This window comes from Rhinolophus sinicus, linkage group LG15 (assembly GCF_036562045.2).
Source record: "Rhinolophus sinicus isolate RSC01 linkage group LG15, ASM3656204v1, whole genome shotgun sequence".
Taxonomy (NCBI): domain Eukaryota; kingdom Metazoa; phylum Chordata; class Mammalia; order Chiroptera; family Rhinolophidae; genus Rhinolophus; species Rhinolophus sinicus.
Genome location: NC_133764.1, coordinates 9,939,709 through 9,954,406, shown reverse-complemented (window position 1 = coordinate 9,954,406; position 14,698 = coordinate 9,939,709). Strand labels below are relative to the sequence as shown.

Genomic DNA, 14,698 nt, shown 5'->3' with positions numbered 1-14,698 from the left:
GCAACTGAAGACACTCATAAAAGAAGACTTCCAGAACTGCTTCAGAAAGTGGCAAGAAGGATGGGATAAGTAAGTGTGTTTGAAGTGAGGGGGCGTATTCTGAGGGGATATTAATGGCAATGCCTTTTACTGTAATAATTTTTCAAAATTTAAACATGCACCATATATTTTGATCACACCTCATAGTTCATGATAGATATAAACAAAAAGCTGTTATTAAATATCATAACCAGTGGTATTTAAGAATTAAGAAAATATGATGACACTAGAAGAAGTGAGGGTAGGGATTTGCTAGAAGGATACCAGAGGGAAGAGGTAGCCTTCTAGAGAACAGTAATGTTCTCTATCTTGATAGGGGTTTAGGTTACACAAATAACTCAGCACATGTACACTTAAGATTTGTGCATTTCATTATATGTACATTTTGTCTCAAGAGATAAAGATGTAAATTCTGGACTTTAGTTAATGTTATGTATGCTGAAGTTATTTAAGGGGAAATGTACAATGTCTACAATTTAATTTGAAATGCATCAAATTAAGAGATTAATAGTGGAATGAAAATAGATCAAAATGGAATGAAAATTCAAACTGAAAACATCTGAACAATCAGCAGCCACAGAAAGAAACGTTATCTAACCGTAAGCAGAGCCTCCTGAAAATGCAGTGGCCACTGACGCCCTATCACAGGAATTTCCTGATGGGAAAGACTGACCCTTAGCACCACAGCGTGCAAATTTAATTTCCATTAGCACCATAAAACCCAGTAGAACCCTCCGTATTTTCTCTCAAAGCCCTAATGCTCCCATTCCCCCCTTTTTTGTCAAGGTTAGTATATAGTATAAGACTTTTATTTCTGATTATTCAGCAAGTTACTCATCACCAAGTACTCCCACATGCACATGTAAATAAACCTTATCTTTTCTCCTGTTAATCTGTCTATTGTCAGTTAATATGCAGACCCCTAACCACTAGACCCAAGTTGGAAAAGATTTCCTCCCAATAAACAATAAAATGGACTGGTGGATGGATAGAGGGATTAACAGATCAATATATAATAAAGAAAGTACAGTAAAATATTAATGGTAGAATCTAGGTGGTGGTTATATGGGTCTTCACTGCAAAGTTCTTTCAACTTTGTTTTATATGAAAATATTCATATTAAGATGTTCAGAAAAGTTGAAGGAAAGAAAAAGGAAGGAAGGGAGGGAGGGAGGGAGGGAGGGAAGGAGGAACGGAGGGAGGGAGGGAGGGAAGGAAAAACAAAACAAAACAAACATGGCGCTTGATGAGAGCTACTCTGTACCCAAGAAGAGATAACCAGCCACTAGGAGACTTACCTTATAAATCCAAGCCTATTAATTTATGATAAACATCAGTCTAAAATTACAATAACCACTTAATTACAAGTGTCAGTGCCTGTAATGGTCATTCTTGGTGACAAAAGTAAATTAGTGCTCATTAACCTTTTGTTCTGTCAAACAGCACTCATTCCCTCCCCAAGTGTTTGCTGCTTCCAAAAAGTCCTTATAAAATATGGTTATCCAAGCTCCCAAACCACCCAGAGGAGAGTAGGTGCCCTGCACCTGGCCCCTGCTTACTGTACGTAGGGTTACCCCGATTGCGACACTGCAGAAGGATAACGTACAAGTTCTACTCCTCCCTAGCTCATGAGCAGAAGCATGTAGCTCACTTACGCTCATTTCATGGAGAGTTTCAGTGACTAGATTCTGGTTATCTTTACTCTGTTAATTCATGATGGACAGTAAAGAATTTGGCTGGTCTTCATCCCTGGTTTCTGAGAGGGAACCTCTAAGTCTTTGGACCATCTTTGTTGTTCACATGAGCCCTGACAGTTTATGCTAACGAGGTGACTCAGAGTTGGTATCTAGAGTTCCAGGCTGGGGACTGGCCAGGCTGGAAGACCAAAAGGGTGATTAGAAGCTTGAGCCCATGAACCATGTGGTATCAGCCCAACCTCTTGGGAGGGGAGCGAGGACTAGAGACTGAATTCAATCATGTGGCCAGTGATTCAATCAATCATGCCTACACAACGAAACCCAATAAAAACTCTGGACTTCGAAGCTCAGGTGAGCCTCCAGGTTGGTGATACACTGATGTGCTGGGAGGGGAAGTGTCCAGAAGACAAGGAAACTGTGTCTTTGGGAACTCCCAGACCTCACCATATGCGTCTCTCTTTTTGGCTGACTCTGATTTGTCATTCTAGAGAATTATTGACTCTGAGGGGGTAGTGGCAACCACCAAATCTGTGTGACTTTAGGGTTGGCTGGATGGCTCAGTTGGTTAGAGCATGAGCTTTGAGTAGCAGGGTTGCTGGTTCTATTCCCACATGGGCCAGGGAGCTGCGCCCTCCGCAACTAGAATGAAGACAACGAGCTGCCGCTGAGCTGCCGGAGGGGCGGCTGGATGGCTCAGTTGGTTAGAGCGTGAGCTCTTAACAACAAGGTTGCCGGTTCGACTCCCGCAAGGGATAGTGGGCTGCGTTTCTAGACTGAAACGGCAACTGTACTTGGAGCTGAGCTGTGCCCTCCACAACTAAGACTGAAAGGACAACAACTTGACTTGGAGCTCATGGGCCCTGGGAAAAACACACTATTCCCCAATAAGGTTCTGTTCCCCCTCCCCAGTAAAATCTTTAAAAAAAAAATTGTGTGACTTTGTCAGAAGTGCCCCTGGCCTGAGCTTGTGGCTGGTGTCACGTAGAGGAGTATGCCCTGGGAAGTCAATGTCAGAACTGACTTGCAACAGGTAACTTTGAGGACTATTATAGAAATTTGAATATGGATTCTATATTAGATGATATTACTGAATCAAAGCAATTCATCGTAAGTGTGACAATGACCTGTGGTAGTGTGGGAACATCCTTGTTCTTAAGTATTTAGGGGTAAAGTGTTGGCATGTCTGCAATTGACTTGCAAATGGTTTAAAAAAGTGCCTGTGTGTGTAGAGAGAACTGACAATTTTGAGTGAATGGTATGTGGGCATTTAAAGTACCATTCTTTCAACTTTTCAGTAAAATTCAGGTTTGAATTTTTTAAAATAAAAACTTGGGGAAATGCATCAGCAAAGGTTAAAAGTAAAAAATGAAGTTAAAAAATGTGGTAAAAATTTTAAAATGATTGAAGCTGGGACATGGATATATAGGGGTCACATACTATCCTATTTTTGTATAGGTTTGAAGTTTCAAAATAAAACGTCTTTTAAAAATGGTGTCAGAAAGACTTTATTCTTTGAAAATACATATAATATCATCCGTTTCTAAAACTTCCTACCTAATCTATACTTAAGCCTGTTTTCTTAGTTCCTACTTAAGAGATTCATTCTTTTGTTTGAAATATTATCCATTTCCTAATTACATACTACATTCAGAACAGGGTGCCAAGTTGTCAGGGGATAATTAAAAAGCAATCCAGATTAAGTCCCAGTTCCTAGCTTCCCAGCGAATTGTAAAATAAGATACACATGACCCAAATAAGGAATGAATTGCAATTTATATGAAAAAGCACCTGACGATGACAGCAAATCAACGTGGGTTGGAACTTGCTGTATAGGTGGGATTCAAAGTGAGCACATTTCCTTCCCGGAGGGAGGAAGAAGCCAAAGGCAAGGAAGTCAGCCAGGACCCACCCACATGGGCCGGACGTTAGCTGATGGGCCAGGCTCGGTAGGACAAGACAGAAAGAAGAAATGTCAAATGAGGTGACTAACTAGAAACTGGGGTATGGAAAAGAGGGAGGAGTCAAAGCAGACTGAGATTTTAAGACTTGGGTCCTGAAACACAGTGTTGATGACAGAAATAAGGCAATTGGGAGACACGTCTTGTTTGTATAGGAATAAAGGTTAATTTTTAAGCATGTTGGGTTTAAATTGGCATTTATTCCCCACTTGACATCTGATGTTGCAGTAATATCAAATTACTTGCAAGTTGCCTGCTGCTATTTCTCATCTGCTGGCCTCTTGGCCTGAAAGGTTCATCGGACCACCCCTGTCCACCTGGCAGACTGATTCTCTAAGAAGCTCCCAGGGATCGTGACAAGGATGAGGGTCTAGAAGCTAATCTGGTTGCGTGCCGGCCCACGTGCGCTGAGGAATCCCCTGGGATCCAGGAAGTATCACCCACGGTTGCTGCCCCCCAAAGGCCCAAGTCCTCTCCTGTATCTACCAGGGGCTCAGAGATGAACTCTTTTGGGAATCCTTCAGTCTTGTACCCCCACACCCCTGTCCACTGCCCAACATCAGTTCCTCTGGTCACTTTCCATTCTGACACTCTGCTCTCACACTGTGCTTTCTTTCTCCTGATACGAAACCTGATTGTGTTCTGCTCCCCGCCACACTGTTTCCTCTGAACACGCTGGGACCCCATCCCATGGTGAGCAGAGTGACCGGCATCCTCAGCCTTTTCACTGAACACTCCCTCCCGCGAGCCTTACTCAGCCCTGGATCTACCCAGGGCAACTTTCTCTGGTGAGCAGCACCCTTTCTCCCACATCACTCACACACACACGAGTCAGGAAGAAGGTCAGGCATCCTGCTCACTCTCCATAATGCTGTTTCCAGACCCTCTTCTCATAAAGTCCTCTCCTCTCTGATATCACATAAAGCAGTAGCAGCATTTCTCACATTTGGGTTTATTTTGACCAGTAAGATCATTAAACACAAACAGAAAAACCCTCCAGTATAGTTTCAAAAAAGAAAGCACTTTTTATTCCCAAAAAAGTGGGAAGGATATTATCTCAGAATAAAGAACATTCCTCTAAGCGAAATAACTTAGCATTGAAGGGCTCCCCCGTGGCCATTGCACTCAGTGCCCTCCTGTGCAAGTCGCCAAGCCCCGCTTCTCCTCGTGAATGACACATCCCAAACTCCAGGCCCCGTGGCTCCTTACCATCCTTAACCTGATGACCTCCTCCTACCTCTCTTCGTCAGCTCCCCACTGCTGTGGCCACACCCTAGGGGTTACCATCTCATCGTCTGTGGTCATACTGCCTACTCTTTCTGCTCTGACACTCCAGTACCCCCAGGGTTATCTGTTCCATTTCATCAAGACCTCTAGTTCTTTGACCCATCCACTTGCTCCCTATCAAAACCCTCCTCTTTGCCCATATCCCATGTCCATCATGACCGTTTCTCTTGCCAATATCCTCAATTCTCGTGTTCCACTGTCTTTCATTTGTACCCATTTGCAAAAACTGCAACTGTTCCACCTTGACTGGATTGGATCTGGTTCCATTCCACACCCTCTGGGTGGACTGTCTAAGCAATGGCCCCAACTGTTTCACACCTTGCTGTATCTACCCCCAGGGCACTGACCCTGGCTTGGCCATGTGTCTAGCTTGGAAATGGAACAGCAGTACATGTGACACAATCAGAAACTTGAACAACAGTTACACATTGGAGCTTGCTCTCTTGCCGCTGTTAGAATCACGCCACCATATTAAAACCAGGGCTAGCCAGCTGGACAACGAGGGGATGCTTGGGGAAGGAAGAAACCAAGGTGCTCCAGCCAACAGTCAGTCAGCCCCAGCAGGTGACAGATGCAGGAGGGAGCCCCAGGTGAGACAGCTCAGCCTGACCCAGATCCGCAGAACCGCCCATCTGAGCCCCACACAATCCCTGGGAAAACTGTTTTAAGCCATTAAATCTCAGGGTGGTTTGTCGTTTAGGAAAAGCTAATTTATGTAACCCAGAGGCTAAACAACGCTAGAAGAAATTTATACAACAAAGCAGACTAGTACCAGCTGTTTCTACCTCTCCTCGACTCAAACCCAGTCTGCCACTCCTTCCCCTGCTTATTAGATATCAAATGTTCATAGAAGAGAGAAACCATTAGATAAGGACTTTCTCAATCCCCCTCCCGACCCCTACGTACCCGTATCAGGACTTGCCTGTCTTCCTGACCTGTCGGAGTCACCTGTCCCACATCCACGCCCCGCCCGGACACCCACCTGTGCTCTGATCTCCCCGCCTTCCTTGCTCCTCAGTTGTCCCCTTCCTGCCTCTGCCTCCCTCTCATCAGCATTTACTCTCTCCCACATTAAAACACCACCAATAACAACAAAAATTCTCTCTCCTTCTCTTACTATTGTATGACTACAAGCTTACCTGTTTTACTGCACTTCACGTCCTCACGCTTCACAGGTGTCAAGTTTTACACAAACTGAACACAAGACCCTCCACTAGGAAAAAGATTACAACTCGCTTCATTGCGATACTTGCTTTATTGCAGTGGTTTGGAACGGAACCCACAAGACCTTTGAGGTATGACTGTACTACTGTTTTCACTTTCTCCAACTATTTGAAAGTGGCTTTTTGGTGTTTTAAAAAAACTTTCTACTTCCCCTTCATTTCTCAAATTGCTATCTGGCTTCTCCCTCCCTCCCCAGCCCACTGCCACCACCTTCCATGCTCCCCTGCTAAGTCCTATGCACATTTCTGTATATGTCCCTGAATCTCAACAGCAACTAATATGCTGACCACTCCCTCTTTCTTGAATTATCGCTCTCCCCTTGGCTGCTGTTGTCACCATACCCTCTTGCCTTCCTCATGCCCCTATGGTGGATCATTTTTAGCCGTCGTTGCAGCAACTCGTCCTTTGCCGGACTCTTCGGTGTCATTTTTCCTCAGGATTGCATACTCTGCCTTCTTTCTCAACACATTCTTCTAAGACAATCTCACTCACTGGCATGGCTTCCACTATTATCTAGGCTGCTGACTCACCAAATCTGCATTGCTGGCAGAGCTCTCTTTCTCTCTGTCTCTCTTCCTCCCTCCCGAGCTCCACATACACATAGCCAATAGCCTAGTGGACAGCTCCACATAGATGAGCCATAGGCACCTTTAAATCAATGTGTCCTCAACCAAACTCATCATCTTCCACTCCAAATCTGTTCTCCTCCCTACCTTCCCACGTCAGGAGACATCCTGAAATCCTCTCTTAGCTCCTCTTTCTTGGCATATAAATGACCAAGTCCTGGTGAGTCTGTCTCCTAAACTGAATACCACTTAAATTCATCCACTTCTGTCTAGGTTCGTGACCAGTTCTCTACCTGAAGTCACTACTAGCTCTTACCTTATAGATAACCGAACATTTTTCTCACTGCTCTTCCTGTTTTAACTCTTCTTCCAATCCATTTTTCACACTATAGCCAAAGTGGTCTTTCTAATGTGCAAATCTAATCATTTCCTTCCATGGATATTGTTTTATTCCAGCTTGACTCTAGTACTTAGCACACAGTACCCAAGGCACATAATAATAATGTCTACTGGGTAACATGGATAAATTACTGAAACATTCAGTAGGTCAACACTTGGACATACAAACTAAAGATGTAAGTTTCACAGATTAACATTATGAAATGAGTGAAAAGCCCAGTTTGACAACCAAACAGTAATACCAAATTTAAGCAATTTATAGTATCTTAGTCTTAAAATCATAACTACAAGGTTTACATCAAACTCTTAAAAATTACTGCTCTACTTTATCCCCTCCCTCCATACAAAAAGTGAATTGCTTTACTTTCCAACAGAATCAAAAACAAATGTGAAAAATCAACGTTTACTTACGTGCAAAGAATTGACTGGTCCTCACGATCTATAAAACAAAACAAAACAAACAAAAAAAAGAAAGTGACCATTTGCCTGGTTTTAAAAATATTTGATACAATAAAGTTGCAGTAATAGCCTATAAAATATTAGTAACTCCACTCCTTTCAGGCCAAGTTAACTTTTCACCAACCCTATTACACAGTCCTAAATCCAGCCAAGTTCTCTTATTCTCATGACAGATTCTCTGGGAGTAAATAACAACCCAGGCTTAGAAGGCTTTATATGCCTCATCAACCTTGATTCTCAACCCTGCTGCTTATCAAACTCAGCTGGGAAGTTTTACAACAATGTACTTCACGGAGCTACACCTTTACTCAATCATTTTCAGGGAGGATAGGGATGGAAAAATCCCACTTTTAAATAAGTTCCCTAGGTGATTCTGAGGCAGGGCCAGGTTTGGAAGATCAACGCCTTTCAGAATGGCTTCAAGAATACCCACGACCAGAGAAGAATCACTATTAATTTGACCTCAAAGAAGAAGAAAAAAACTAGTATCAAACACTGAGTAGCAAAGGACGCTGAAGGAAGATAAACATCTATATGAAGTTTAGCCACTGTCTCAAGTCAAAATGTAATATATACAAAAATATAAGGAAGAATGCACAATGAAAAAAATCTAATGATTTTAAAGTCATCAGTGATTTAAGTATTCAACTCAATTTTTCAAATGAAAAGGTGAAATTCAAACCCACGTCTAGCCCATGGACAGAACCACCAGTGTAGGATGCATGATTTCCAATCACTTACGAGCACCATTATCTCTATTTTAGATGGGAAATTGTTCCCTGGGGAGGTCAGGTGATCCTCCCAAGTCACACAACTACTGAGGGGCAATGATGCTGGGGTGGGAACGAGCTGGGTCTGCCTCTAGTACCCTGTGTTCTCAACACTACTACCCAAGTTTGCCATTGCTTCAAAAGGAATTGTGGTCATGGGGCCTGGCCCAGGTAGCGTTTTTGTCCCTCCCCGTGCTTTCTCTCTGGTGAATGCCCTCAGGTGCTCAAAGGTGGATGCCCTCAGGTGCTCCACGAGGATCTCACAGTAGTTCAGGCATAAGTAACATTTGTGAAAGAGAAATAGTTTATTCACTATGTCATATAATATTAGTAAAATACACAAATCCATTCCTATATTATATGTATAAATACTGCCCAGCCCCTCAAACCTAATTTAATTCCTAATACAGGCACACCTCGGAGATATTGCGGGTTCGGTTCCAGACTACCACAATAAAGTGAGCACTGCAGTAAGTGAGTGGTAATCTTTTTGCTGGTGGAGGGTCTTGCCTTCAATTTGTAAAAAACGCAACATCTGTGAAGCACAACAAAGCCCAGCGCAATAAAGTGAGGTATGCCTGTAGCTCCTGACTGCTGTCTTAGCCTCCTTCTGGCTGCCATTGGCCGCATTCATGGTACACAGCTGATGTCTGCCCCCTGTGTTCACTTTTCCAGAGGTCATGCCATATCCTTTCTTTGACACGCTCCTTCCAGATCCACAACTACTTGGATATCTCCAAGTGTCCTTTCCTGCTCAGCTCAGCTGTATCTCCTCGGGGGAACCTTTCCAGACACTCCTTCAGGTACCTCACTGTTTCCTTCTTTTAACCATACTTCTGAGTTAGACAAACAAGACCGCCAATTGCCTGCCCAGTAGAACGCGCTACCCGAGATCAGAGACTGTCTTATTTCTTTATTGCCAGAATTAACTGTTAGCCTTAGTTGTGCTGAGAGAAACTCAGTGCTAGGTACCACACCGGGCACCGGCAGGGTGGTGGGAACTGGAATCTTTTGTTCTAGTTTCAGCTCTGCCGCAAACTAGTATCTATAAATGCGGCACTGATTCCTTGCTGGTTTCCAGTTCTTTACCTATAAAACTAGGTTTTAACAAGTCTTTGCTTATTCACTCTAAATATGAACCCTCAGACCCCTAAATTTTCCTGGTTTGAGCAATTTCTATAGAACTCCACTACGTCAAGCTTTTTTTCTTTTTTATGGCTTTTTTGAACTGGTTTACACATGAAACCCAAACACACAGACACACACACACAAAAGTAACCAAAATTAAATGGCCTCCTAATCCATTCAGGACGGCTTTCTTCTTGCTTCTGTACACACTATCATTGTCTGATATTTGAGGCCTACTCTACCATAATCAACCCTTCCAATCTATTCCATACTTTATTGCCCCCATGCTTCCCACTCCCCCACCCAACCAAAAACAAAACAAAATGACTCTCTTCTAGTGAGACTTATCTAGTCTCCTTTTTTGTCTGTCTAGTATGTACTGCCTTCGGGCCTCAGTTTCACTATCAATACAATAGCGGAATGGGCTTCATGACCACCAGGATTCTCTCCGGCTGTGACTATATGACTCCTGCCTTCTGCTACACTGAATACATCCTTCAAGGACCAGCTTCAGCACTGCAACAGTTTACAATAAACTTATCTCTAAAAACCTACAAATGTAACCAAACAAAGCCTTATACTGATATTTAAGGGAAACAATTTTACTTCCAAAATTGCAACTAGCCTAAAGACTAGGGACTCATTTGATAGCCCATTTTCCAAAGCAACTCTCCAGAATTACATACCATTTATGAAGGTACTCAATAAATCCATGTTGAATTAAATTGTATTTCCAACAGTGAAAATGGTTACAAATCAATGACCTCAACCCCTACCTTAAAACACTAGAAGAGAGGAAATCAAACCCAAAATAAGTAAAAGGAAGAAAATGGCGAAGAACTGAAATCAATGAAATAGGAAAACAGAAAGAAGGAAAAAAATGAAACAAAAGGCTGGTTCTTTGAGAAAAATCAATGAAATTGATAAACTTCTAACCAAACTGATCAGGAAAAAGACACAAATTACCAAAACAACACCACTACAGATCCCATAGATAAAAGATAATAAGGAAATATTAGGAACCACTTTATATCAAAAAATTTGACAGTGAAGATGAAAGGGACAAGTTCTTGAAAGCAAAAATATTAAAGGTTACTCAAGAAGAAATAATAACCTGAAAAGCCCTATATCTAGTAAAGAAACTGAATTTGTGAAATATGATATTATATGTCAATTGTACCTCAATAAAAAAATTTAATTTGTAATTAAAAACTTTCCCAAAAAGAAAACATAGCTTTACTGGTGACTTCTACAAAATATTGAAGGGGGAAAGAAAATGATACCAATTCTATATAAACTCTTCAGAAAATTGAAGAGGAAGAAATATTTCCCAACCCATTCTAAGAGACAAAGCCCTACCCTAATACTAAAATCAGAAAAAGACATAATAAAAGAAAATGACATACAAATATCTCATGAACAATGGCACAAAAATTCTTAATGAAATGTTGGCAAATCAAATCCAACAATATATAAAAAGGATCATACACAAGATGAGCAAGTCGTGTTTATCCTGAGAATGCAAGGTTAGCTCAACATCCAAAAGGCAAACAATCTAATTCACTGTATCGAGACTAAAGTGGAAAACCATATAATCATCTGAATAGATATGGAAAAAGCATTTGATAAAACTCAACATCCATTCATGATTAAACAACAAAAACCTCAGCAAACTAGGAATACAGGGAATTCCAGCAATCTGATAAAGGATATCTACAAAAAACCCTTTCCTTGACATAATCCTTAATGGTGAAACACTGAATGTCGCCCCCTTTAAGATCAGGAATAAAATAAGAATGTCTGTTCTCACCACACCTACTCAATACCACAAGGCAAGAAAAAAAATTAAAAGCATAGAATTGGAAAGGAGGAAATAAAATGTCTCTATTTACAGAGGGCATGACTGGCTACACAGAAAATCCCAAACAAGCTCCAAAAAAAAACCCTTCCAGAATGAGTTTTGCAAGATTGCAAAATACAATGTCAATATATAGTATATTTAAAAAATATATATTTCTATACATTAATGGTGAACAATTGGAAATTAAAAAATTTAAAGTTCCCCTGAAAATTAAAAACATGAAATCCTTAGTTATATTAAGGTATATATTATAGTTAGGCATAAATCTAATGAAAACTGAGTTTGTAATTTTTGTAATCAAATTTATGTCTAAGAACTTTCATTCATTCATTTCTTGAGCAACTACTATGTGCCAGGCACACTGCATTTTATTGATACAATATCCCCTAGAATCCAAACTTAAGAAAAAAATTAAGCTGTCTTCTGTTTTTGTATTAAACAAACAAACAAACTGCTCAGTGAAACCATATGCTCTGAATCCTCTGCATGGTCCCCTCTCCAACTATAGAACCTCTTCATAGGCCCATTTACATTTAGCTATTTGCTAACATTTGCAATTGAAAACCTAAATTGATCAGCATTGGAAGGTAGTATGAGCTTCATCAGCAACTGCATGTGCTACTGACCTACCCCAGCAGATGTCCCCACCCAATTGTGTTGTATATGGAGCACATCCGCAGGTAGCCTTCTGCTTACAGAATGGACTATAACAGAGTTGGTTAGAGTGGGTTATTTTATGTATCAAACTTTTACATTATGTCATCAAAGCTACCAACTACTATAATTCTTTTTAACTTTCACACAGAAATTTATTTTTGTGGATAAGAATGTCACATTGCCTTGGTTTTGAATCCTAGCTCATACCTCTTACTATCTGCATTTTCTTGGTCGTTTTTAACTTCTTACACCTCCATAGAGTAGGCACAGTAATCCTATTTACTTTATAGGATTATTGTGGATTAAATAACACACCCATGAAGCAATTAGCTCCGTGCCTGGCACATAGTAATATTCAATAAATGTCCATTTTAGCATTAATGATGGTATTAATAATACTACGATACGCTAGTCAGCCACATCTTCCTCATTCTGTATCCACAGAGTTCGTTTGAGAACCCAGTAATGGGACATTAACATTTATCCCTGTTAAGTATTTTGTTAGATCTAGTTCCCCAATCAACCTGTCAAGACATTTTTAAAATATTGGGTTTTTTTCATCAAATGATTTATTTTCCCTCCCAGATTCATGTCATCTACAAATGTTTGCATCCCGTTCTCTAAGTATATTGGTAAAGATGTTGGAAAGGGTCCAAGCCCATTGATGCACACACCCTGTCCCACCTGGCCAACCTCAGTCATTGATCAGCACCTCAAGTACAACCTTTCAGCAAGCAGCCACGAGGACAGCACAGCAGACTGTGACATGCCATGCAGAAGTCCTAATTCCCTGTTAACACAATACTATCTACTGTATTTCCCTTCCCACCAAGCAGAAGTAATGTGGTCAATATTTTCATGTTGTTTTTAGACTGTTAACAATGGATTTTAGAATCTTTCCTGGCAGCTGTATTAAGCTCAGCAGTCTGGAGTTTCTTCCCTTTTAAAAATTAGAATTACATGTGTGAGCCTGTCCCAGCCTTCTGGAAACTTCCCTTCAATATAGTACTTCAAAGACCAGAGGATCAACAATCTCAGTTGTAAGAATGTATTTGTTTAGATGAGGAAATATGGATTCAGTTAGAGAAGGGGTGTACTTTCTCCAGTTTCTTCTCCATATAAGAGAGTTTTCTCATTTATACAAATGTTTTTCTGTATACAAAGATTATTCTTAATAGAGACAGAACCAAAACCAAAGAAGCTGACAATCTTTCTTTCTCCATTACATAGTAACAATTTATCACAGCTATAGCCATTTCTTAGTATTATTTGGCTTTGAACCTAAGAAAGGTTATTAAATTTCACCTTTTCTTAAGCTGATTTGGGGTATTGAACCTGAGACATTATTCTAGTCTTGAAGTCCTTCCTACTTGCCTCAGAGAAACTGGTATACAAAAGTATCCAAATAAAACTTGAAGAAGTGGGTATTGTACTTTAATTTCTTCACACTACCCTCAAACCCAGTCACCAGGACAGCCTTTTCTTGACTTGCAATTTGATGAAAGGTAGATGCAACAACACACCCTGTCATTTCTGATGTTCATGGAACTATTTCACAAGAACTGCATAGATTTTATTAAACCTTATAGAACTTACTTAAAAAAATACAAGGAGGTAGAGGTGGAGTAATTATAGACGACTTCACATAGCACTAGGAAGTCTCATGTGCAATGTAGTCTTTTTGAGCATTCAAAACTGCTATATCCTGGTTTTCAACAACAATGTCCCTCCATAAGCCACTGTGTCTAAAGCCATGATTCAAATAAATGACTCTTCAAATTTATATTTCATTCTAAATCCAAAAGAAAACAATAAAAAAATCAACCAACTTGACACATGCTTTTTAACTTTTGGTTGTCTCCTTTACATGCATTTAAATCAGAAATATTTTATCATCTTTCTTTCCCCAACGAAGCATCCATCTTTTCTATTATTCTTCCTGTTGGTTTTAAAAACTAATACAATAGAGCTTTGATTATTATACTGGCTTGTGGTGGAGATCAAGTGTATATAAAAACTAGATGCTTTTTAACATAAAAATTAATGTGAAGTATTTATGAAGCAACAAACATACCAGCTTCCTATAAAAAATGGCCATTTTGCCCATTCTAATCCTAAGAATTCGTAATTTTCTACAATACATATTTATTACTTTTTAATCTTTTTTAACAAGATTTTTAAAAGTCTAATCTTTTTTGAAAAGATTTTAGTATCTAATAAAATACCTAATTACATTTAAGAAATTCTGAATACTGAGCATTCTGACATTTCCAGTTACCTTGAAGCATGCATCTGTAAGCAGATTCAGATATGGCATAGATGTGTGGAGGCATCTCGTGACGTTTCTTCCCTCTGTACATTTCAATAATATTCTCAGAGTAAATTGGAAGATTCTTGTAAGGATTTATGACTACACAGAAGAGTCCAGAATAAGTCTAGAATAAAAATAAAGTACAGTTTTTTAAAAAATGCATATATCAGACAAACCACACAGTAATTTGAACAAGGAGCCTTTATCCTTTGAATGATTAATCTATCCCCCAAATTAAATCTAGCCCACGATGGGCAATTCCAAACCACAAGTAGTTCTCTCAGAGAGTTTATTAAGTGGCACTTTCCTGGATTCAATCCCTTCATCTGTAAAATGGAAATA

At 40.1% G+C, this 14,698-nt stretch overlaps 1 protein-coding gene across 9 annotated transcripts in view; it reads right to left on the bottom strand.

Annotated features, from left to right (window-relative positions):
• MYH10 (myosin heavy chain 10) overlaps positions 1–14,698 on the bottom strand; it is a 133,757-nt gene that overhangs the window by 95,791 nt on the left and 23,268 nt on the right. For all 9 annotated transcript variants that reach the window (XM_074320490.1, XM_074320489.1, XM_019745120.2 and 6 more), the window contains exons 3-4: positions 14,324–14,480; positions 7,582–7,609 (exon numbers count right to left, since the gene is read on the bottom strand). In XM_074320490.1, the coding sequence (XP_074176591.1) occupies positions 7,582–7,609; positions 14,324–14,480 (185 nt within the window). The remainder of the gene's footprint in view (positions 1–7,581; positions 7,610–14,323; positions 14,481–14,698) is intronic.